Below are 27,334 nucleotides of genomic sequence, written 5' to 3'. Positions count from 1 at the left end.
AATAGTATCATTGTGGTCGCGATTATTTAAAAAATTAATTCGTTTTTGAATATGTCTATGGATGATATGTTCTGGAAAACAGTTATTAATTAAGGTGTCATATACTAACTTAATGTTTTCTTGTTTGAAGCAGTCATTAGATAATAAAATAGCATGGTCAACTAAATTATAGATAGTGTTAATTTTGTATTTTAGCGGGTGGTTCGAATAATAATTAATGTATCTCCCAGAACATGTAGGTTTCCTGAACCAATTTGTAATTAGTCTATTTCCCGATCGAGTGACTTTAACATTTAAAAAACTAATGGACGAATCAATCTCCATCTCGTAAGTAAATCGCAAGCGTTCGTGGTAATTATTAAAGTTGGTTAACATTTCGTCAATTCTTGTGCGTGGCACTATCGCAAAAACATCGTCCACAAATCTATAATAAATAGGAACGGTAAAATTCAATGAATTTAAGCATTGTGTCTCCAGATCGTCCATCACCATATCTGCTAAGATAGGTGAAAGCGGAGAACTCATGGGAGTGCCGAAGATCTGTTCATAAAAACGTCCATTAAACGAAAAGCAAGTTGAATCAAAAATCGCTTCTATTGCATATAAAAATTGAGATAAGTTAAATTTTGTGTTTTTTACAATATCATCCCAACGATTTCTTATGGCATTTACAACTAACTCTTTTGGGACGTTTGCAAATAGCGAAGTTAGATCCAACGAGATCATGATGTTGTCATCATTAATAGTTGTATTTTTGATATTCTCGACGAAGGACCAACCATCTTTAATGAATGAATTTGGTTTCTTTATCGATATATACAGAATATTTTGGATGTAACTGGAGATATACCTTATATACCGGGCTTCCCAGAGCAGATACGATAATTCTCAACGGAAAACCGTCTTTATGGATCTTCGGCAGACCGTAACAACGCGATAAATTTCCGTTCGTACAATTTAAGTTTTTATAAGTCAACTCATTAATCAAATTATTTTTGCGCCATAATTTGACCAACTCATTGATCTTATTTGTTTGTCTTTTCAGAGGATTCTTATTTAATTCTTTATACGTGGTTTGGTCACTCAACAGCAAGTCCATCTTGTCAAAATTATCTTTTGCGAATCAATACAAATTGCTGAACTTTGAGATTGAAGATCAAAATATTAATTTAAATTATCTAGATAACAAAATTAAAAATAAAATATCGAAAAACGACTGTTTGAATGCTTACCACATGACTTAGTGACTAATTTTTTTGAATTAAATAGACATAGACTTACATCATTTGACTACAGTATAAAAAACAACTCAATTAAGAAGTTCAACAATTTGAAATAAAAGTACAACACTTGTTTACATCCTTTTTCGAATATTGACAAGACTAAGTGGTTTGTTAACATCAGCAGCAAGGACATACCTGACACAGTTTCTGACTTTTTGAGCTTGGGCGAAAATTTTGCGTTGCCTATAGAACAGAATTTAAAAAATAATCGCATCAATTATATTTTGGACGTGGTCAAGAGCTTTGAAGTGAATAACAATATTCTGCCCACTGATGCTATTGAAACAACTAGGATTTCCGTGGCTAAGTCACTAAGTCATGTGGTAAGCATTCAAACAGTCGTTTTTCGATATTTTATTTTTAATTTTGTTATCTAGATAATTTAAATTAATATTTTGATCTTCAGTCTCAAAGTTCAGCAATTTGTATTGATTCGCAAAAGATAATTTTGACAAGATGGACTTGCTGTTGAGTGACCAAACCACGTATAAAGAATTAAATAAGAATCCTCTGAAAAGACAAACAAATAAGATCAATGAGTTGGTCAAATTATGGCGCAAAAATAATTTGATTAATGAGTTGACTTATAAAAACTTAAATTGTACGAACGGAAATTTATCGCGTTGTTACGGTCTGCCGAAGATCCATAAAGACGGTTTTCCGTTGAGAATTATCGTATCTGCTCTGGGAAGCCCGGTATATAAGGTATATCTCCAGTTACATCCAAAATATTCTGTATATATCGATAAAGAAACCAAATTCATTCATTAAAGATGGTTGGTCCTTCGTCGAGAATATCAAAAATACAACTATTAATGATGACAACATCATGATCTCGTTGGATCTAACTTCGCTATTTGCAAACGTCCCAAAAGAGTTAGTTGTAAATGCCATAAGAAATCGTTGGGATGATATTGTAAAAAACACAAAATTTAACTTATCTCAATTTTTATATGCAATAGAAGCGATTTTTGATTCAACTTGCTTTTCGTTTAATGGACGTTTTTATGAACAGATCTTCGGCACTCCCATGAGTTCTCCGCTTTCACCTATCTTAGCAGATATGGTGATGGACGATCTGGAGACACAATGCTTAAATTCATTGAATTTTACCGTTCCTATTTATTATAGATTTGTGGACGATGTTTTTGCGATAGTGCCACGCACAAGAATTGACGAAATGTTAACCAACTTTAATAATTACCACGAACGCTTGCGATTTACTTACGAGATGGAGATTGATTCGTCCATTAGTTTTTTAAATGTTAAAGTCACTCGATCGGGAAATAGACTAATTACAAATTGGTTCAGGAAACCTACATGTTCTGGGAGATACATTAATTATTATTCGAACCACCCGCTAAAATACAAAATTAACACTATCTATAATTTAGTTGACCATGCTATTTTATTATCTAATGACTGCTTCAAACAAGAAAACATTAAGTTAGTATATGACACCTTAATTAATAACTGTTTTCCAGAACATATCATCCATAGACATATTCAAAAACGAATTAATTTTTTAAATAATCGCGACCACAATGATACTATTGACGTGAATCCTACTCGTTTAAACAAGCCTCATTTTATTACAATACCATAGAGAATACGAGTCATGATCTATACCATCTTTTACGAAATAGTGGTTTTAACGTCGTCTACAAAATAACAAAAAAACTAAATAATTTAATTAGACGCGGTAAAGATAGCTTACATAATAATGACAAGACAAGTGTTGTATACAAATTAAATTGTAAAGATTGTAACTTATCATACATTGGGCAAACTAAAAGACATTTATGTACGCGAATGAAAGAACATTGTAATAATATAAAGTTACATGAAACTAATCACTCAGTCATTAGCAAACATAGATTAGAATCGGGACATGATTTTGACTGGTCGAAACTCAATATTTTGCATAGCGAAAAGTATGTTCGAAAGAGAGAGATCGCTGAGATGTTCTTTATCAAGAGATTTAATAATCTAATCAACCTACAGAAAGACACGGATAGTTTAAACAACATTTATGACAAAATAATAAAGGTCACGTAGTTTCGTTTTTTCTTCTTGTTGTGTTTAGTTTCTTGACGAAGTCTCACACGGACGCATCAGTTTCTCTCAAATTCGAATCTAGTTAAATAACGTTTTTTGCTAATGTGACTTGTGCAGTTTTGCAGGATTATCGTCTATGCCTATCTCTTGATTATTATTACATCGGTAAAATTGATCACACTTTATTTCGTTGTGCTTGTTATATTATTCAAACTGAAAATTAATTGTTTAATTTATTTATAAATCTTTCCAGTATATACTTGATAAGGACCACAACCATATGTTCGAAACATCGTATTAATAAACAATTTTCTGGTTAGTTTGGTCGACTACATTTTTTTCAACGTTCATTTATAAAATATTAGTAATATAATATTTAGTAAAATATTTGATAATTATTTAGAGGAATAACTTCTAATGAACTCGATTTGACTTTGATATATGTTATAGAAGTTACCCTTCTAAGAAACCTTTATAAGATTTTAGCCGTCACTCGTTGTTTATTAAAAAATTGCGTCAACGAAAAAATTCTCACAAATTATGCAACATACGACTATACAAATTTCTAAGCAATGTTGATTTGAACTTTCTAAAAAGGTCAATGTCGTGACGGCGACTTTTAAAATGTCAACGTCGCGACATCGTGTTGCACGTGCAACGTGACCTGATTGACCAACGCCGATGTTGATAATTGACGCAACTATCGACTCTGAATCAAAAGATCCAGGGAATCATTCTGGTGCGGGCGCAGTTAGTCGTTTAGAAAGAAATTGTCGCTGTCGTATTTTGCGTGTCGCTATTGCTGTCGTGATCGAGGAGAAGACGGAGCGGAGGATCACCTCCCAGCAGCGAGGATACGTATCGGTGAGGTTGCCCATCATTATTGTGTGAGTCACGTAAGCGATTCGGTCCGACGACCGGCCGTCGCCATTTTCATGTCTTATTGCCGCTCAGGCCTTGTGCCGAGCTGTCGATTTTTCGTATATTTCGGGCGACCGGAGATAAGCGATCGAAATATCGAGGACAGTAACGTAGGCAGTAATAGATAGGGTATCGTTCGTCTCTCTCCGGGTTTCGGGGTGTTAAAAACGCGTAGCGACCAGCTACCGAATATCGATTGCGTGCGCGGTAAATCGCGGTGACCGCGTATACCACCCGTGTTGTCGTATCGTTGTCGTTGCCGCGTAAAACATCCTCGCAAACAATCTACGGACGATGTTGTTTCTAGCAGCGTTTTATGTAATCGACTATTGAGAGTGTATGTATGAGCGTCTAGTGATACATTTACTAATGTCTTTCCGTCTCTGTTGTACTCGTTACGTCTATGGACTGCGTTTATTTTGTAATAATTATCGTGCGTTGAATGTGTCACGGTTCGAGATAATCGCCGAAAAATTCAGCTATTGTCGAAATTTGAGTCGGTTGCGGTAAGAATAGCGTGAGTAAAGAACCGAGAAGTATAGCGCGAGCTGCATAATCTGCGTCCAACGGCGATCGATAATCAATCGTCCTAACAGTGCCTGTCGCAAACGAGATCACTCGTCTTCGTAAAATCCGTAATTATTCTCGCTCAATTATTAGTCAAGCTGTCGAACCTTTTGCTGTCGATTGCTCTCGAATTTTTTGCTCTCGAATAACGAGCTAAGAAGTTACGAGGAAAAAGACCGGTATGATAAGACGTCGATTTAGGTGCCGAAATTCCGTTACCTTTTGGAAAAATATTGTTCGACCTAGCGAACTCCAGCCATAAAAACGGGCTCGGGTAACATAAATGCCTTAGCGCTCTCTTAGATTGTCGATTTCGAGCGAACATTCGATTCGATTGAATTATCATTATTACTACCGCTATCGATTGGATCTGTTATATATTTCGTTATCTCATATTTTTGAACTTACTGTGAATATCCGTTTTTTACTCTGATTTATTACTTATTTTATTTTTATATTATTTTCTTATTAATAAATTTGTTATATTTCTTTATTAAGTCCGCGTAATTTATTTGTGTGTTAGTCTCTCGTGATTGTCGATTTCCGTTTTGTCTGTTGAATGTCGAATTAGCTAAATCTCGCATAATAAATTGACTTTTTCCACGATCTTGCCCCTCTACCGTTAGGCGAGCTAGTCGGCCCGTGGCGAAGCAGGCTTTTCGCGTTCTTTGGCGAAAATTGATGCGTGAAAGACCGTATTTGACGCCCAACTTCGAGATATCGAGACAGCCTTCGGAGGAATAGGAATGTTCGCCGCGGCTCGCGTGCAACATTCCTATTCCTCCGAACGCGAGTATACTATATTCGCCCTGTGTTTTTAATGGTGTTTTCGTTCCCCTCCGCACTCTCCTCTTTAACACCTCGAAGAGGTTGCAAAAATTAATAAATTGAATTGAAAAAACGTCGCAATATATAAAATTATTTTTAATTATATATGATCAGATGGCATTATGCATCCTTTATGATATATAAATATATAAAATATTTAGCCCAACATAATTAAATAATAATATAACTTACCCACACAGCAATATGACTTCTAAAAGAACTCTTAAAGAGTTCTCACGTAAACTTTAGATATCCGAATATATCTTCTGAAAATAGTCTAATGCGCCATTTTAAGAAATAAGTAAGACTTCTTCAAAAAGATGTCTTAAAGACTTCTTTTTTCTGATTTCTTAAAGACGACAATAAAAACTCTTTGTTTGAGAATTGATGTTTCGGAAATGATATTTTTATTTCAATACATATGTATTGAATCAATTATTAATTATTATCAATTATTAATTAAATAAACTAGTATAATGGGTATTAAAACTTACTTGTAATTAAATTTTAATTATAGGTTAGATTGCACTAAAGCGTTTCACTACCCAGACAGCACACAAATATCTGAAGGACATCCATAAGACGACCATTAAGGATATTGAGGATATCCAGATGATCCGTTTTACGTTCTTCAAACATTCAATAGACGTCCATGGTATATTTGTTTATGAAATTGGTGGACATACTTTAATCCCTAAATAATAATATAATTTATCTATTTCATATAAAATTTTACATAAAAATTTCATATAAAAATTTTATTTATAATTTATACTTGCATATTGCACTTTACATTTTAAAATAGATAATGAACGGATTATTTTTGTTTATTTGCCAGACATTTACTTGTCCGACTTATAAAATCAATTTAACAATCTGATATTCGTGCATTTAGATCAGAAATTAAATTGAACAGTATATTTTTAATATTATTTGTTATCTTTTGCAAACTTTATATAATTCTCATAACTCAAACTTAAATACGAGAAAGATAGCGCATCGCACATCGCGTAGCGGTAAACGAACGAATTAACATATCCTTGCATGTTCACGCGAAACTTTGACCTCCAAGACCGGACATCGTGTGGATATTTAAATATTGACCGTTAACGAATGTCTCAAATCAGATGTACGATGAACGTTCATTTCATGTCCATGAACGTGCGGACGTAAAATGGGCATAAAATGAATGTTCATAGGATTTCCTGTGCTGGCTGGATATATGACGCGCATGTAGAAGTAAATTCAGTCGAAGCCATGAGTTAGTCTAAAACTCGTCATAAATGAGATAACAAATTGTAGTCTAAATTAAGAAGTCTTTTTGATGACAGAAAAAAAATTTCTTCATATTCGTCTATAAGAAATCTTGTTCGCAGTTCTAAAAAAAAAAAAGTTCTTAAAGATATCTTTCAGCGTTGTGCTGCCTGGGTATCTATCTATTTCACATCCTACCTTAGAAAGTGTATGTTAAGTCGATTACTCGAATATATCGAAATGTTGAAGCCTCCTTTTCTGTGATGCTGATTGGATGCTGGTGCGTTCCGATATATTCGCGGTTAGATTAGGTTAGGTAGCGTAGCGTTCGAGCGCTTCGTCATCCATAACCTATTTGTTACTCTGCTCTTTCGTGTTATATAGTAGTGCGTTAAGAAAGAAGTAAAAAGAATCTCGAAGAGGATAGAAGAAAGAGAAAAAGAGAAAGAAGAAAAGTCAAATAAAGAAGGTATGTAAATATGTGTATAAATAATACTCTTTTTTAAAAGAAAGTATGAAAAACTTTGATCGCAAAAAGGACATATTACTTGTACATATTTATATTTACAATTATATTTACAATATGTATAAAATATATAAACTATATTGTAATTATATGTATGTACATATATATATACATATATATAATATATATACATTACATATATGTGTACATATGTACACATATATGTTAATATGTAAAATAATATAATAATTATAATTATAATTATTTTTGTTTGTAGTGAAATTACACTAATAATTTTAAATCCTCTCTGCATTATTGTATGTGCTCTTAATAAAACATTAATACATATGCAAGATAATATATGAAAATTATTTGTAAGTATGTATTATATGTTCTACGTTATCTTATACAGGGTGTCCGTCGATTTTCGACCTAAATGAAATAAATAAGTAGATTGGCTCGAATTAAGAAGGAATGACTTGTATTGTTTTGGGATTGTCGCAATAATTAACGAAATATTAAATAAAAAAGATCGGCCAATCTGCGTGAATAAAAGCGCGCGGCGACGAGAGTCGTCCCACCGTAATCCGATACTACGAGCGCGGCGAAGCGGTAGGCGGGTCGCTCTCCGAGACATGATGGTGGTTTGCGATATATCGCAATACCGCGCCGAAAAATGACCCGTCCCCCCTTTTTGTGGCGAGAAAATGATGCGCTATCATTTCCACACCACCTTGCGGTAGATAACACGGTAGATGCCATTTACTATACGTTGAATATATCGTAAATGTAAAAAATTAATGGACAGTACCTTTACAAAAATTGATTCGTGGTTGAAAATCCATCGATAAAATGTATTGCACACGTTGATAATGTGATACGATGATAAAATTCTTCAAGAATCCTTTCTTCATCTCGTACACGAAGACGCACTGCTGGACCGGTTATCCCGATATTATGCACGACACTCAATTTCACATAATTATTGCACAACACGTAAAATTGTACGGCCACTTGGTTTTCGTGCACGCCCGAGAAATGATTCCATGTAAATTGCGGCCGCACGATAAGTATTTTCTCCCGCTAGTCCGTATGCCACAATCATATCCGTATATTCCTGCAGAGTACACTTCATTTTCTGTTTTAATTTACTACGCAAACACAAGATTTTTATTAAAACGTCTTAGCTCTCGCACGCTGTTACCAGACTGCGTACGCCAGCAGCACGCAACTACAGCTGCAGCTGAGCGGACATGTGAGTGTAAGCGTACATGTGAGTTCGACGCCTGCGCACTATGATTACACTCACATGTCCGCTCAGCTGTAGTTGCGTGCTGCTGGCGTATGCAGTCTGGCAACAACGTGCGAGAGCTAAGACGCTTAGTAAAAATCTTATCGAAATCGTTCGCGCAGTTAATTACCAGTGAAAATGAAGTATACTCCGCAGGAATATACGGACATGATTGTGACATACGGGCTAGCGGGAGAAAATACTTATCATGCGGCCGCAATTTATATGGAATCATTTCTCGGGCGTGCACGAAAACCAAGTGGCCGTACAATTTTACGTGTTGTGCAATAATGATGTGAAACTGAGTGTCGTGCATAATATCGGGATAACCGGTCCAGCAGTGCGTCTTCGTGTACGAGATGAAGAAAGGATTCTTGAAGAATTTTATCATCGTATCACATTATCAACGTGTGCAATACATTATATCGAGGAATTTTCAACCACGAATCAATTTGTAAAGGTATACTGTCCATTAATTTTTTACATTTACGATATATTCAGCGTATAGTAAATGGCATTTTGAATAATTTTTAAATTGAGAGTGGAATAGGCCTATGGGGGAAACCACTATAAAAAAAGCGCATCATGCTATCTACCGCAAGGTAGTGTGGAAATGATAGCGCATCATTTTCTCGCCACGAAAAGGGGGGACGAGTCATTTTTCGGCGCGGTATTGCGATATATCGCAAACCACCATCATGTCTCGGAGAGCGATCCGCCCACCGCTTCGCCGCGCTCGTAGTATCGGATTACGGTGGGACGACTCTCGTCGCCGCGCGCTTTTACTCACGCAGATTGGCCGATCTTTTTTATTTAATATTTCGTTAATTATTGCGACAATCCCAAAACAAGGTCATTCCTTCTTAATTCGAGCCAATCTACTTATTTATTTCATTTAGGTCGAAAATCGACGGACACCCTGTATACTATGCGTAGTAATGATTTAAGAGTATATGTACTAATGCGAATAGCATTCATTATTACTAATTTAATTTCAATATTGCTGGAAGAGTTTGCTTATAAAGAAGCTTGTACAACAAGTTTATTATCTAGGAAATATATAGCTATTCCTTTATATAAGCTTTTGTAAGTAAACTTTTCCTATAATATTTAAAGATTAATACGTAATGTTGAATTCTATTTAAGTTAGTACGTATATTCTTAAATCATTACAATATGTTATTTATAAAAATGCATGTATTAAACTTTATCTTAAATATACCATAATAATGTACTAATGTGGATAGATTTAAATTTATTAATTTAATTTAAATATTGTAAGAAGAGTTTGTTTTTAAAGATGCTTGTATAAAGAAGTGCTTATACATTTTTTAGAATATTAAGAATATTAATACAAGAATTTTAGAATATTAATACAAGATAACTTATATATGTAATACATATATTTTTTTAAATAGTTTAGTTTATTGAAAAATTCTAATAAGAATTGTATATAGGTTATATTCAAAAAATATTTTTAAAAAATATTCAAAATATGTTAAATATATTCAGTAAATTTTTATAATAAAACAAACAATGTATGTATTATAAATATTTTCTATATATAATTTTTTAATTTTCAAAGGATCAAGTTATTTTTAAAGTTTTACATATTATACTAATTATCTTGTACAAACAATAATAATCCAGAAAATGTATAATCACTTCTTTATACAAACTTTTTTTATTAGCAATTTTTCTTGCAATATTTAAATTAGATTAAGAATGTTGAGCTCTATTTGCATTATAGTAAATATGTTCTTAAATAATTATTATTGTATATATATAAGATAAAGTATAATTAAAGATAATACATATATATTTATAAATAACTTAGCTAAAAATAGCAAGAATTATAGTAGAAAATATTTATGAAGTATTTAGTATTTATTATGTTAATAAAAATTTAATGAACATAGTTATATATATGTAATTGTATAAAGATACGTATAATTCTTGTTATTTTTTAATAAATCAATGTATTATACGATGTATTATGTTGCATACACATTAACTGGTTAAGAAGTATATACATATGTATATAATAATGCAAGGAGAGAAAGTTTAAAATTGATAATGTAATTTAACTATAAATAAAAATAATATAATCTATATTATAATATATATATTTAATTATATATATATATATATTTATTTATATATAAGTATATATATATATATATATATATATATATATACACTACGCAACAAAAGTTTCGCAACAAACAAAAAAGGCCAAAAATTGCTCAACATTGAAGGTCGATTATTCAGCTTCAAACGTCTATTTTTTTTTAAATAAAAGGTTGAAGTCTCTACATTTTGATCCCATCATTAGATCTTTTTCGATTGGGCATAACTCCAAATTACGTGACCTTGAAATTCAAGGTCATGTTTCCAATCTTAACATTTGCAAAAGTTTTGCAATGTGCACGAGCCTGGGTGATTTTTTTTCAGCAATTCTGAAAAAAAGGTTTGAAAGGACAACTCTTTTCCTTGATTTCTAAAAAAAAACGTCCCGATACGATTTTTCCTGTCATTTCTACAGCGTTTTGAAAAAAACTTCAAAAAAACGTTAAAAATCGTGTTTTTAATCTCAAAATTTGCAACGTTTCGCAATGCGCACCGGCATGGGTGATTTTTTTCGGCAATTCTGAAGAAAGCATCTGAAAGTAGAACTCTTCCCCTTTATTTACAAAAAAAATACGTCCCGATACGACTTTTTCTGACATTTTTACTGCGTTTTGAAATTATTCTTGAAATAACGTCAAAATTCATGTTTTAAGTCTTAAAATTTTCAGTTTTGCAATGCGTACGAAATTGCACGGAATTGCATGATTTTTGTTCGAAAATTCTAAAAAAACATTTGAAACTTCAACTTTGACTCTTTTTTTAAAAAAAAAGGTCTCGCTACCATTTTTTCAATCAATTTGATATAACACTTCCGTGTTTTTACTACTAACATTAGAATAACCCAATGCGCACAGGATAATGGTGTACATACACCTATCACACAATCGGCCCTTTTTAGGGTCAATATGATGCGCAAATCCAACTAATAACTTCCTCGCGGTGCGCATTGGGTTATTGAAACAAATATTGAATATATGTTAACTTTTCCTAAGTTTACGTTATAAGAAAAGATTTATGATTAAGATTTTATTAATATAAAATTAATAATAAAATCTATAAAATCATTTATATAAAATTATATATTAATATAATACAATTTAAATATATACGCACACACACACATATATATATATATATATATATATATATATATATATACAGGGTGTCAATTAAGTCCCGGGACGGCTGAATATTTTCTCATGTAAGGTATTTTTGAAAAAGGTCAAGGTCATTTCTGAAGTAATTTTCAATGAGGAATTCAACGGTGACCTTCAATTTGACCTTGAGCTTGACCTTCAAGGTTATTTGAAGGTCAAAGTGTTTTTTTTAAATAGGAACCCCTATTTTTGATTGTATATTCTTATAGCTGACCTCGAGAGCTTTCCAAAACACTATAATAAAATATTTTTCCCTCAAGCATTTATCGAGGTATGATGCTTCAAATCATTTCTTAATTTTACATAAACCGTAAAATATCTTGTAAAATATTCACTTTTCGATTATTTTACCTTAATACTTTTATGTACAAAATAATGAGAGGAATCAATTGGCGTAAAGAAAACATATAGTTGTTTTTAAGAAAAAATATGTAATTTGCAATTAACAATTCCATATTTTCTCTTAAAAACAACTATATGTTTTCTTTACGCCAATTGATTCCTCTCATTATTTTGTACATAAAAGTATTAAGGTAAAATAATCGAAAAGTGAATATTTTACAAGATATTTTACGGTTTATGTAAAATTAAGAAATGATTTGAAGCATCATAACTCGATAAATGCTTGAGGGAAAAATATTTTATTATAGTGTTTTGGAAAGCTCTCGAGGTCAGCTATAAGAATATACAATCAAAAATAGGGGTTCCTATTTAAAAAAAACACTTTGACCTTCAAATAACCTTGAAGGTCAAGCTCAAGGTCAAATTGAAGGTCACCGTTGAATTCCTCGTTGAAAATTACTTCAGAAATGACCTTGACCTTTTTCAAAAATACCTTACATGAGAAAATATTCAGCCGTCCCGGGACTTAATTGACACCCTGTATATATATATATATACAGGGTCTACCAAAAGTGTGGAAACCCCTAAATATCTCGGAAAATATACGTTTTACAGAAAAGTGTTTCCAACAAAAGTTGTAGGGTTTAAGAAGATCTATATACTGATTCTATCAGTTTGACCTTGGATGGCGTCGTCAAGGTCAGGTCAAGGTCACATTGACTTTTTTAAATGACACCCCCTACATTTGATTGCATATTCTTATAGCTTAATTCAAGAGCTTTCCAAAACACTATAATAATGTTCATTTTTATTAAGTACTTTGCGAGTTATGAGGGTTGAAATAATTTCTTAATTTTACATAAACCATAAAATATCTAGTAAACCATTCATTTTTCGATTATCTTACCTTCATACTTTTATGTACAAATTAATGAGAGGAATCAATTGGTGTAAAGAAAACACATAGTTGTTTCTAAGAAAAAATATGTAATTTGCAATTAACAATTCCATATTTTTTCTTAAAAACAACTATGTGTTTTCTTTACACCAATTGATTCCTCTCATTAATTTGTACATAAAAGTATGAAGGTAAGATAATCGAAAAATGAATGGTTTACTAGATATTTTATGGTTTATGTAAAATTAAGAAATTATTTCAACCCTCATAACTCGCAAAGTACTTAATAAAAATGAACATTATTATAGTGTTTTGGAAAGCTCTTGAATTAAGCTATAAGAATATGCAATCAAATGTAGGGGGTGTCATTTAAAAAAGTCAATGTGACCTTGACCTGACCTTGACGACGCCATCCAAGGTCAAACTGATAGAATCAGTATATAGATCTTCTTAAACCCTACAACTTTTGTTGGAAACACTTTTCTGTAAAACGTATATTTTCCGAGATATTTAGGGGTTTCCACACTTTTGGTAGACCCTGTATATATACACTAGGCAACAAAATTATCGCAACACTCATTTATACCAAAATTTTGCACAACTTCAAATAATCATAACTTCGTTAAAAATTATCGTAATTGAAAGTTTTTTCTCTTATTTTAAAGCTTAAAGTCTCTACTTTAAGGTGCATTTGGCCAATTTTGAATTTCTTCTTTCCTCCTTGCGCCGTCTCTTTAAAAGTAAAGACGTGTTTTGTTCAAACATTTGCATAGTTTGACGCACTCCACGGAGTAGGATGAATTTTTTTCACAAATGCCACGACAACCATCGTAAAATTTGGACTTTTCCCTGCAAATTAAAAAAAAAGAGGTTCGTACGATTTTTTTTCGAGGAGTTAGGATGTATCAAAGTTATGTATGCATTTTTGTCAGTTACCGCCAGCATTAGCATTATCCGATGTGCACCACGGGGAGGTTGCTGGTCAGATGTCGCACATCGTGTGTGTGTGCGTGTGTGTGTGTGTGTGTGCACCCGCGCGCGCGCCTCTCTCTCTCTCTCTCTCTCTCTCTCTCTCTCTGTGTGCGCGCGCGCGTGTGTGTGTGTGTGTGTGTGTGTGTGTGTGTGTGTGTGTTACAGCAGAGATGAGGACCCCACGGTTCGTCACTTCCGCAGTATTTTATGACTTCAACCCTCTCTGTTGTGTGTGTGTGTGTGTGTGTGTGTGTGAATGTGTATGAATGTGTGTGTATGTTGCATAAAAAATGTGGGTACTCTCGCACTTAATATGGTGTATTCCCACCTCGTCTTCGAATGACTTCTTGTAAACAGTTATGCATATTAATGCATGGCCTAATTGTGGCCTGAGGAATTTCGTGCCATATTTGTTGTAATGCTGCTCCCAACTCCTGCAGATTTGTTGTCTCTCAAAATCTCGTAATCTTCTTCCCATCATATCCCATACATGTTCAATGGGATTCAAATCCGGGCTCATTGCTGGATGTGGTAACACTTCGATGTTGTTTTCTTCGAGGAAGTTAAGAGCAATCCTGGCAATGTGTGGGCGAGCGTTGTCATGCATGAGAATAAAATTGCGCCCCATTTGACGACGCATGGCTATTATGTGAGGACGCAAAATTTCCTGTACATAACGTTCTCCTGTCAATCCAGGAGGTGGTATGATAACGAGATTTGTGCGCTCATGCATCGATATTCCACCCCATAACAAAACCACAACCAAACGCTCGAACAGGCTCGACGCAGTTTTTTTCAAAACGGTGTCCATTACGACGCCAAACACGGACTTTTCCATCGGAACGGAAAAGACAAAATACATTGTTCCACTATCTCATAGTCCAATTCTGATGAGTGCGTGCATATTGTAAACGAGCACGTCTATGAGCCACAGATAACATTGGCACTCGAGCACGAGCTCGCGACCGCAAGTTTCCTTCGTGCAAACGCCTCCTGATTGTTTGAGCACTAATTTGTCTGTGCGGAAGAATTGTATTTGCAATTACTCGTGCAATTCTTGATGGATTTCGATTTGTCTCATTGATGATGAGACGATCTTCTCTAGCTGACGTTATTCGTCTTCGTCCTTGTCCTCTCCTTCGACGAATTCCGCCTGTTTCTTGATAACGAGCCCAAACTCGAGAAATGGAGCATCGATGAACACCTATTCTCCTTGCAACATAACTTTGATTCAATCCTTCTTCCAAAAGAGCAATGATTTGCGCACATTGAATTTCGTTCAAACGAGGCATTGTTACGACTTTATCGTTTGCTTCTTGAGTGTAATGGGAACAAGTTTACCTTGTCCTTATGGAAATCACTGGAAATCGCTATTCCATAGCGTTTCTCTGAATCATGTAAAAATTGTAAACAACAAAACTCTATATAATCGTAAACTTGTTCCCATTACACTCAAGAAGCAAACGATAAAGTCGTAACAATGCCTCGTTTGAACGAAATTCAATGTGCGCAAATCATTGCTCTTTTGGAAGAAGGATTGAATCAAAGTTATGTTGCAAGGAGAATAGGTGTTCATCGATCCTCCATCTCTCGAGTTTGGACTCGTTATCAAGAAACAGGATTTCGTCGAAGGAGAGGACAAGGACGAAGACGAATAACGTCAGCTAGAGAAGATCGTCTCATCATCAATGAGACAAATCGAAATCCATCAAGAATTGCACGAGTAATTGCAAATACAGTTCTTCCGCACAGACAAATTAGTGCTCAAACAATCAGGAGGCGTTTGCACGAAAGAAACTTGCGGTCGCGAGCTCGTGCTCGAGTGCCAATGTTATCTGTGGCTCATAGACGTGTTCGTTTACAATATGCACGTACTCATCAGAATTGGACTATGAGACAGTGGAACAATGTATTTTGTCTTTTCCGTTCCGATGGAGGAGTCCGTGTTTGGCGTCGTAATGGACACCGTTTTGAAGAAAACTGCGTCGAGCCTGTTCGAGCGTTTGGTTGTGGTTCTGTTATGGTATGGGGTAAAATATCGATGCATGAGCGCACAAATCTCGTTATCATACCACCTCCTGGATTGACAGGAGAACGTTATGTACAGGAAATTTTGCGTCCTCACATAATAGCCATGCGTCGTCAAATGGGGCGCAATTTTATTCTCATGCATGACAACGCTCGCCCACACATTGCCAGGATTGCTCTTAACTTCCTCGAAGAAATCAATATCGAGGTGTTACCACATCCAGCAATGAGCCCGGATTTGAATCCCATTGAATATGTATGGGATATGATGGGAAGAAGATTACGAGATTTTGAGAGACAACCAACAAATCTGCAGGAGTTGGGAGCAGCATTACAACAAATATGGCACGAAATTCCTCAGACCACAATTAGGCCATGCATTAATATGCACAACCGTTTACAAGAAGTCATTCGAAGACGAGGTGGAAATACACCATATTAAGTGCGAGAGTACCCACATTTTTTATGCAACATACACACACATTCATACACATTCACACACACACACACACACACACACACAACAGAGAGGGTTTGAAGTCATAAAATACTGCGGAAGTGACGAACCGTGCGGTCCTCATCTCTGCTGTAACACACACACACACACACACACACACACACACACACGCACGCACGCACACACACACGCACACGCACACGCACGCACGCACACGCACACGCATGCACGCACGCACGCACGCACGCACACGCACACACACACACACACACACGATGTGCGACATCTGATCAGCAACCTCCCCGTGGTGTACATCGGATAATGCTAATGCTGGCGGTAACCGACAAAAATGCATACATGATTTTGATACATCCTAACTCCTCGAAAAAAAATCGTACAAACCTCTTTTTTTTTAATTTGCAGAGAAAAGTCCAAATTTTACGATGGTTGTCGTGGCATTTGCGAAAAAAATTCATCCTACTCCGTGGAGTGCGTCAAACTATGCAAATGTTTGAACAAAACACGTCTTTACTTTTAAAGAGACGGCGCAAGGAGGAAAGAAGAAATTCAAAATTGGCCAAATGCATCTTAAAGTAGAGTCTTTAAGCTTTAAAATAAGAAAAAAAACTTTCAATTACGATAATTTTTAACGAAGTTATGATTATTTGAAGTTGTGCGAAATTTTGGTATAAATGAGTGTTGCGATAATTTTGTTGCCTAGTGTATATATACAGCGTGTGTATATATACAGTGTGTGTAAAAGTTCCGGGACGGCTGGATAATTTGAAAAATACGTATCACAGAGGAAAATGACCTAGACAAAAGTTGTAGGATTTTTGCCGGGCAATCCGACGGTGACCTTAGATTTGACCTTGGATAGTCATTTGAAGGTCGCATAAAGATTACCTTCAATTTCTTAAATGGAACCCCCTATTTTTCATTGCATATTCTTGTAGCTTATCTCGAGAGCTTTCCAAAACACTATAATTAAGTACCTTTTTATTAAGTACTTTTTGAGTTATAAGGCTTGAAATAATTTCTTAATTTTACATAAACCATAAAATATCTAGTAAACCATTCATTTTTCGATTATCTTACCTTCATACTTTTATGTATAAAATAATGAGAGGAATCAATTGGTGTAAAGAAAACACATAGCTGTTTCTAAGAAAAAATATGTAATTTGCAATTAACAATTCCATATTTTTTCTTAAAAACAACTGTATGTTTTCTTTACACCAATTGATTCCTCTCATCATTTTGTACATTAAAGTATGAAGGTAAGATAATCGAAAAATGAATGGTTTACTAGATATTTTACGGTTTATACAAAATTAAGAAATGATTTCAAGCCTCATAACTAGAAAAGTACTCAATGAAGAAATACTTTATTATAGTGTTTTGGAAAGCTCTCGAGATAAGCTACACGAATATGTAATAAAAAATTGGGAGTTGCATTTAAGAAATTGAAGGTTACGTCATCTTCAAATGACTCTCCAAGATCAAATCATTGCCACTATCTGATGGCCCCCTTTAAGCCATACAACTTTTACTGACGTCATTTTTTGATTGCAGGCTTTCCTTAAGAGATATTTGAGTGGATCGCTTAAAATGGTCCACCCTGTATATATATATATATATATATATATATATATATATATATATATATATGCAGTATCAATTGTAAGAAATAAATAGCGCGCACCTGTATTGTTCTAGTAAAACTAAAAATTGTATTTATATATATATATATATATATATATATATATATATAAATATTGAATTTTACAGCTTAAGTATAAGATGAACTGATCATTTTTATTTATACATCCGACATTTATTTGCCTAACCTATAAAATCAATTTCTGAAATCTGAAACTGAAATATCTGAAATCTGAAATTCCTCCACTGGAACGTCAGAATTATCAGAAATTAAATTTGAAGCAATTTTGCTTCAAATATAAATATTTGTATTCATATTTATCACCCTTTGCAAGTTGTATATAATTAAAGGCTCGTTGAAAAAAGTGTAGTCGACCAAAGTAGCCAGAAAATTTGTTTATTAATACGATGTTTCGGCCATATGGTTGTGGTCCTTATCAATTATATACTGGAAAAGATTTATAAATTAATTAATTAATTAACGGTTTGAATACATAGTACGTTCAACGAATTAAAGTGTGAACAATTTTTATACCGATGTAATAATAATCAGGAGACAGACATAGACGATAATCTTGTAAACTGCACAAGTCACATTAACAAAAAACGTTATTTAACTAGATTTGAATGTGAGAGAAATTGATGCGTCCGTGTGAGACTTCGTCAAGAAACTAAACACAACTAGAAGAAAACGAAATTAAGTGACCTTTATTATTTTGTCGTAAATGTTGTTTAAACTATCAGTGTCTTTCTGTAGGTTGATTAAATTATTAAATTTCTTGATAAAGAACATCTCAGCAATTTCTCTCTTTCGAACATATTTTTCATTATGCAGAATATTGGGTTTCGACCAGTCAAAATCATGTCCGGATTCCAATCTGTGTTTGCTAATGACCGAGTGATTAGTTTCATGTAACTTTATATTATTGCAATGTTCTTTTACTCGCGTACGTAGATGTCTTTTTGTTTGCCCAATGTATGATAAATTACAATCCTTACAGTTTAATTTGTATACAGCACTTGTCTTGTCATTATTGTGTAAGCTATCTTTACCGCGTCTAATTAAATTATTTAGTTTTTTTGTTATTTTGTAGATGACGTTAAACTGTATATAATTCTTGTAATTAAACTTAAATACGAGAAAGAAGCGTCACGTAGCGATAAACGAACAAATTAGTGATCATATAAAATCATATATATGTATATATGATTACATACAATTATATATTTATAAATACAATTAAATTATAATTTTTTTATCGGCTCAATTGTATATAATTGTATAAATATATGTAACTATATCAAATCGGTACAATATATATAGATTTATATAATTATATTAAATTATATATAATAAATAATAAGATATATTTATATTATTATTTATATGTAATTTTATTAAAATATTTGCAACTTTATATCGAATTACATAAAATTCGAGTATAATACTCGAGCAAAATTATATTAGAATTCTTGAGTATAATACTCAAAAATTCTAATATAATTTTGCATAATTCGATACGGAGTTATAAACATCTTGATATAATAATATAAAATATTATATAAATGATAGTATACATAGATTTTAATATATGTAATTATATATAATTATACTTAAATTTATCTTGTTAAATTTACTAATTGTATATAATTATCTATAAACTTTTCTTCCCTAAAAATTTCACGTAATCTTTAAACATCTTGTATACTTAATGGAAAGTTTTTTTGACATATACGCGGTTATTTAATTATTTATTCTTCATTTTTAATAAGAAATATTTAATAAATTATTTAGAGGTGATATGGAGTGAAAAGTTTTGTGTGGAAAATTGCAAACCTATGTAGAACTATACAATAATAAACCTTGTTTCGCACTGACTCAGAGGTGGTGAGAGGTGGATCTCGCTTCACGTGGAAAGTTGCAAATCTATGTAAAATCAAATCTATGGAACTATATCTGTGGAACTGTACAATAGGAATCTATTATTATATGATTCTATCTATTATTGTATAATTATTGTATGATATACATATACAATTTGCCGATTTATTATAGTTACATATATTTATACAATTGTATACAATTTGCCGATTTGATATAGTTACATATATTTAAACAATTGTATACAATTGAACCGATAAAAAAAATTCTATCGCGCATTGGCTATGTCATTTTCTTTTTAATTTTTAGACATTTATTATTTAACTTGCACTTTATTATTTATTACTACTCAAAATGCGGTTAATGATACATGTCATTAATATCGCAAAGCATCACTAGCGTAATCTTCTGTCGAGAGTAGGAACTGTATGTTTTCTCTTTCTATGTGTTGTGTATATATGTGTTGATGACGGTGATAAAGATGTTTCATAAATGAAAATTTCGATATTGCATCATATAATATCTCCATTTATAGATCATATAGCACAAAAATAAAGATACTTTCTTTATATAATTCGAACTCGCTCTATCGATTAATCCTAGTAAGAATTCGATCCGTTAAGCCGTTATTGAAATCCGGTAATCTGAGTTATTTTCAACTGTCCGACTCACGTATAGATACACGGAATGTTTCGCATGAACTTGATGCGAAACACTACCGTATCTCTTGATATAATGTCATTGGCAGAAATATTTCAAAAAATTAGGTTTTTCTAATAAATTCATAAAATTTGCCGAAATTGTCGTTTTTGAACTATTTAATTATAAATTACTAGAAAACTTGACGTGCTGGGGAAATTCTGCTGCCAGATTCTTTTTCAGCATCATAAAACCTATCAGATTTTTACTCTGCTTTTTGTAATTGACCTTCACATTGATCTTCGCAGGTCTGTGTATTCAATACTCAATAATATTGATAAGTATATGTATGTATTTCAGAATATATTTAATTTTCGCTTCTTTATAAATGATACGCTGATTAAGGTGAATACTTGAAATTTTTACTTAACTGAAATATTAAAAACTTTTACTTGCCTGCCGAAACAAGGAATTCCAATGAATTACCAGAAATCGGATAGCCTAGTGGTCCGGGGATAAGATTAATAAGTTGCCCATTTCTTCCATGATGCACATAATAATTATATACTAATAAACTAAGAATGGATAATAAAAATATAATAATAATCATCTTTGATTCGATGTGTCGTCTAATAAAGTTCAATCTTCTTGAATTTCTTGAATTTCCTCTGATCTTTGAATCAAACATATCATGACATAGATAATATATTCGCTTTATCAAAATAATAATTACTTTGATATCTTAAATATATACATCAAGATAAGATTAAGATAATCATAAATAAAATGAAATGTACTAATTATATATTTTTTATAGTTAATATATTATTTACATTTAATATAATTAATACATTTACATTTAATACACTTACATTTACATTCAAAAAATTACTAGAAAAGTGACAATATAGTCAAAATTCACACTTTAATTCAGAAGATTCAATCTCTCTCTCGATATAAGTCATTGCGATTTAATCATTTCGCAGCGGTAAATTATTTTTATGATAAGGTCTATTTACACATATCTGTGACGTGTCAGTGCCGTATCTATTCAGTTTCGTGATTTTCTGTTAGTATCAGTGATGATAAATATCGTCCTTTTGTTTTTAGATGGACGTGTTTACACATGTCCGACGCAGTATTGTATTTGGATCGTTCAGTTTCAGTATCTGCATAGCGATATTATGTAAATAATAATGATATTTTTGCTTTTTCACGGATACATTACGACTGTCAATAAATTTATTTATAGAGTATTTGGTGCCAAACAGATCACTTGGATCAAATCGTGGATTTTGATGAAAATAAAATATTGTATTGTGTAATTTTACGATAAAATTTTACAGCAAAATTATGCTTAATATAATATTTTATTTGCATCCAAATCTATAACTTGACTTTAAAAAAATGATTTGCTTCACATGGAAAAATCTTTATAAGCTTATACCTATATTCATATATAGACTTATTGTCTATTATATATTGTATATTGTATATTGTATATTGTATATTGTATATTGTATATGTCTATATATATACCTATATAGACATTTTTAGGCTTGTAAAAATGAATGACGAACAATTCATTGAATTAGTGCGTCAATATCCGGTGCTATACGATTTATCACATCCTAAATATGGACACTTCTTTCAAACTCGATTTGAAGGAAGATTGGAACAGATATGAAAGAAGATGGCAAATATCCTGTATTACATTAATATTTTTTATTTCAGAGACATATTACTTATCAGAATAAATACAACATATTACAGTATTATAAATATTTTGAAACATATTTTACTCTTAAACTGTATATTACCTAATCATTGCTAATTTATCGTCTATAAACTGACATCTTGAAAATTAATAAGTTTAAATTCAAACTATACGGATATATGTGAATAATCATCATTGATATTACGGATGCTACTGATACGATATTGATACGCCACTAACACGTCATGAATATGTGTAAATAGACTTAAAAGTCTGCAAATGGTATTTCTTTCCTATTTTAATTAAATAAATACAATTATTATTTTCAGTCAGTTTACTTCGAAAGAAATGAGATACTCAGAACAAACATAAAGGTGATTTCTTTTGAAATTTTGAACACGTTATAATCTAAAAAATCTAAATCAATAGAGATAAACTATAGAGTATTTTTTATTTTATTACATCTAGATTAAAAAAAATATATAATTAAATTTAAAATTTTTATTTAATAAGGAAATCTTATATAATATTAGACAGATTATATAACAACGTTTTTAACTTCCTAATAAACTTTTAATCACTTTATTCATCGAGTTTGTTTGAAATACATAAGATAGTGATCGTCAAAGAATAAAAAATTTTTAATTGATTTTTACTCACATAATTTTTTCCAAAATTTTCTTCTAACTTTAAACTCTCGTCTATTTTTTTCAATAGATCAGAAATTTTATGTATGATTGTCCACAATAAATTCCTTTTATATAATTAATAGGATATGATATAATATTGTTCTATATTTCTATATTTAACTTTCAGAGATATCTGGACACAAAACTGCGGATAAAAATGATGATAATAGTACACAACGTCTTAACAGTGAGATTCGCACATAACTACTAACTGCTCGATGAATAATAACAGTGGAACAACATGTTATTTCTCCTATCTCGGCATAGTAGGAGAATTAGATTAGTGTGAATACTCCCAATTAGAATTATTTCATAAATTCTGCATGTTGCATCAGACTTTTTTGTCCATCGGTTATCGATATCAGTCGGTTGAAGCGTGCTATGCAGACTCTCTGTTTTGCTTTGATAAAAGAATACATATGTATATATATATATATATATATATATATATATATATATACAGGGTGTATCAGAGCGACCGTATCAGGCTGGTATTTCGAAAAATACGCATTTATTTGAAAAATGTTCCGAACAAAAGTTGTAGGACTTTAAGGGGCGCATTACATAGCATGGTTAGTGTGACCTTGGATAGTGTTGTTAAGGACACGGAAAATTTAATTAAAAGTTTTTAAATGGAAACCCCTATTTTTGATTGTATATTCTTATAGCTGACCTCGAGAGCTTTCCAAAACACTATAATAAAGTATTTCTTCATTGAGTACTTTTCGAGTTATGAGACTTGAAATCATTTCTTAATTTTACATAAAACGTAAAATATCTTGTGAAATATTCATTTTTCGATTACCTTAATAATTTTATGTACAAAATAATGAGAGAAATCAATTGATGTAAAGAAAAAACATAGTTGTTTTTAAGAAAAAATTATGTAATTTGCAATTAACAATTACATATTTTTTTTTAAAACAACTATGTGTTTTTTACACCAATTGATTCCACTCATTATTTTGTACATAAAAGTATTAAGGTAAGATAATCGAAAAATGAATATTTTACAAGATATTTTACGGTTTATACAAAATTAAGAAATGATTTCAAGCCTCATAACTCGAAAAGTACTCAATGAAGAAATACTTTATTATAGTGTTTTGGAAAGCTCTCGAGATAAGCTACACGAATATATAATAAAAAATAGGGAGTTCCATTTAAGAAATTGAAGGTTACCTTTACGTCATCTTCAAATGACTCTCCAAGGTCAAATCATTGCCACTATCTGATGGCCCTCTTCAAGCTATACAACTTTTATCTGAAACATTTTTTTTATTTTTCATTATTTTCCGAAATATTTGAGTGGATCACTTAAAATGGCCCACCCTGTATATGTGTGTGTATACAGGGTGTTTCAGACCATCCGTACCACTCATTTAAAACTCGAGATTTGATTATTTCAAAAAAGTAAAAACATTTTCATTATAAATCGGATGCGCTCTATCCAATAGTGATATTTTCAATTTCTGGTTCCGGCCGGAAATAAGCGATTTAAACTGGAAGTGCATATTTTTAAATGGAACCCCCTATTTTTCATTGCGTAAGCTTATCTCGAGAGCTTTCCAAAACACTATAATAAATTATTTTTCCATTAAGTACTTTTCGAGTTATGAGGCTTGAAGTCATTTCTTAATTTTACATAAACCATAAAATATCTTGTAAAATATTCATTTTTCGATTATCTTACCTTAATACTTTTATGTATATAATAATGAGAGGAATCAATTGGTGTAAAGAAAACATACAGTTGTTTTTAAGAAAAAATATGGAATTGTTAATTGCCAATTACATATTTTCTTAGAAACAACTATGTGTTTTCAACAATGTGTATTCAAACATTCACTTTTTTCAGCATTTTCAAATTTTCAATGCAGTATAACTGTTTGGAAAGTTGAATTAAGAAAATTTGGATATCAGACACGGGTGGAATAAAATAATAAACTGGTGACAGATCAGAGATTGTTTAAAAAAAGCTGCTAAGAGAAGAATTATTTAGTTATCAATTAATTTAAAGACTAAATAAAACAGGTATGTGTGTAATATGTTTTAATATTATCAATTTAAATTATATTTACTATAAAATTTTTTATTAACATATTTTTGATAAAACAACAAAAGAAATTCCTTCTGATCTTAAAATATCTTACATTTTTATTAAAGTTTATTCGAACTTAGAAAATTGTTGTTTTTCAAAATTTCAATCCTTGATCATTTTTTCCTTATATTATAAGTATTTTTAATTTGATAACCAAGTTGTGTTTGTATATTAATCTAAATATATTCAAAATATGTTATAAATATCTTCTTCTATTCATTAAGTGTATAAGTTATAAAGTGTATAAGTGTATTATTTATAAAATATATGTTTGTAATAATTATTTTATAAATCTTTTATAAATTATTATTAGTTTTATAAGTTTAATAATTATTTTAATTCATAGGTCAAAGGGATATGTGTCAACAACCTTTATAGACTCATTGTCAGATCTGTAGTTGATGTCAAGTTATCATTATATCCAACTTTTGCATTTCTTATATGTACACATACAATCAACATCCAGAATTGTCGAAAATAAATATAGAATATTATCCATATTTTATTGAACATAATTTGTATGGATTATTTTAATAATTTATAATTTTTCATTGTCTATTGTAGGAATAAAGGCGACGTAGAATTTCAGTTATATTTGTCATCAAATAAGTCGAAAGACACTTGTGAATTATAGAAAAGTTTGCCTTATTATATGAAGCTTATTATCAGATGAAACAAAATAATGAATCAATGTTTACGCAGAAAAAATCACAGCATGTGTTAGGTTAGTAGCGTTGTAACGAATATAGAATATGACTATTTAATGCATTTATTATGTGTTAAATATTGTAAATATGCTAATATACTGGGATTTGTTGCAGATTTAAAGATCAACTATTATAATCCTTGTGCTGACAATTGTAAAGTAGAAGTCGAAAGAAAAGTTGATCTTCATTAGTTGGAATTTCAAAACTATTAATTTACGTGTAGGTATAGTTCATTTAAATTTTCATTCATATAATTTTTCATTTATTTTTTATTTTTCTTATTATTATTATTCATTTGGTGTTATTATTCATTCAATTTTTGCCATTCTAATAAAATTATATAATTTTCTTATCTCTTAATAATAAATGTTAACTTTATAAAAGTATTATTACATAAATAAATAAAATAAATTTATTAAAACAATATATATAACTTTTAAATTAAAAAACTTCTTTAGCTCGAAGTTAATCATTGCGTAAACGCTCATTCAAATTATTATAAAATAATTAAGGATAAGGATATTTATTATAATTTGTATATTGTTACGTAATGATATTAGCTAAGAGAGTTTATGACATAATGACGACGACGATGATGACGATGATGATGATGATGATAAGGATGACGATGAGGATGACGATGAGGATGACGATGAGGATGACGATGAGGATGAGGATGACGATGAGGATGACGATGACGACGACGATGACGATGACGATGACAATGGACAATGACGATGACGATGGACGATGACGATGACGATGGACGATGACGATGACGATGCACGATGACGATGACGATGGACGATGACGATGGACGATGACGATGACGATGACGATGACGATGACGATGACGATGACGATGACGATGACGATGAGGATGACGATGACGATGAGGATGACGATGAGGATGACGATGAGGATGACGATGAGGATGACGATGAGGATGAGGATGACGATGAGGATGACGATGACGACGACGATGACGATGACGATGACAATGGACGATGACGATGGACGATGACGATGACGATGGACGATGACGATGACCATGACGATGACGATGACGATGACGATGACGATGACGATGACGATGAAATTATTATTTTAATATAAAGATTATTATTTTAAAAAATTATTATTTTAATATATAAAGATTATTTGATTTTTTAACTTTAAAATATTATTTCTATTTATATTTCTTCATTCTTAATATTATTGCAATTATATGTTATAATTTCATCTAACGCACGCGAGCTTTCTTTAAACGTTAAATAATATCATC

The 27,334-nt window shown here is 31.7% G+C and overlaps 1 protein-coding gene across 4 annotated transcripts in view; it reads right to left on the bottom strand.

Annotated features, from left to right (window-relative positions):
* LOC105256905 (cytochrome P450 4C1-like) overlaps window positions 1-27,334 on the bottom strand; it is a 54,114-nt gene that overhangs the window by 20,344 nt on the left and 6,436 nt on the right. The window contains exons 1-3 of one of the 4 annotated variants that reach the window (XM_025415559.1): window positions 22,375-22,943; window positions 21,708-22,004; window positions 21,292-21,508 (exon numbers count right to left, since the gene is read on the bottom strand). In XM_025415559.1, the coding sequence (XP_025271344.1) occupies window positions 21,292-21,445 (154 nt within the window). In that variant the 5' untranslated portion in view covers window positions 21,446-21,508; window positions 21,708-22,004; window positions 22,375-22,943. Of the gene's footprint in view, window positions 1-21,291; window positions 21,509-21,707; window positions 22,155-22,374; window positions 22,944-23,212; window positions 23,274-27,334 lie in introns of those variants that run through there. The other 3 variants (XM_025415560.1, XM_025415558.1, XM_025415557.1) reach the window with 3 other exon arrangements.

This window comes from Camponotus floridanus, unplaced genomic scaffold (assembly GCF_003227725.1).
Source record: "Camponotus floridanus strain SB8 unplaced genomic scaffold, Cflo_v7.5 scaffold123, whole genome shotgun sequence".
Taxonomy (NCBI): domain Eukaryota; kingdom Metazoa; phylum Arthropoda; class Insecta; order Hymenoptera; family Formicidae; genus Camponotus; species Camponotus floridanus.
Note: the sequence above shows the minus strand (reverse complement) of the source record. Positions and strands in the feature narration are given on the sequence as shown.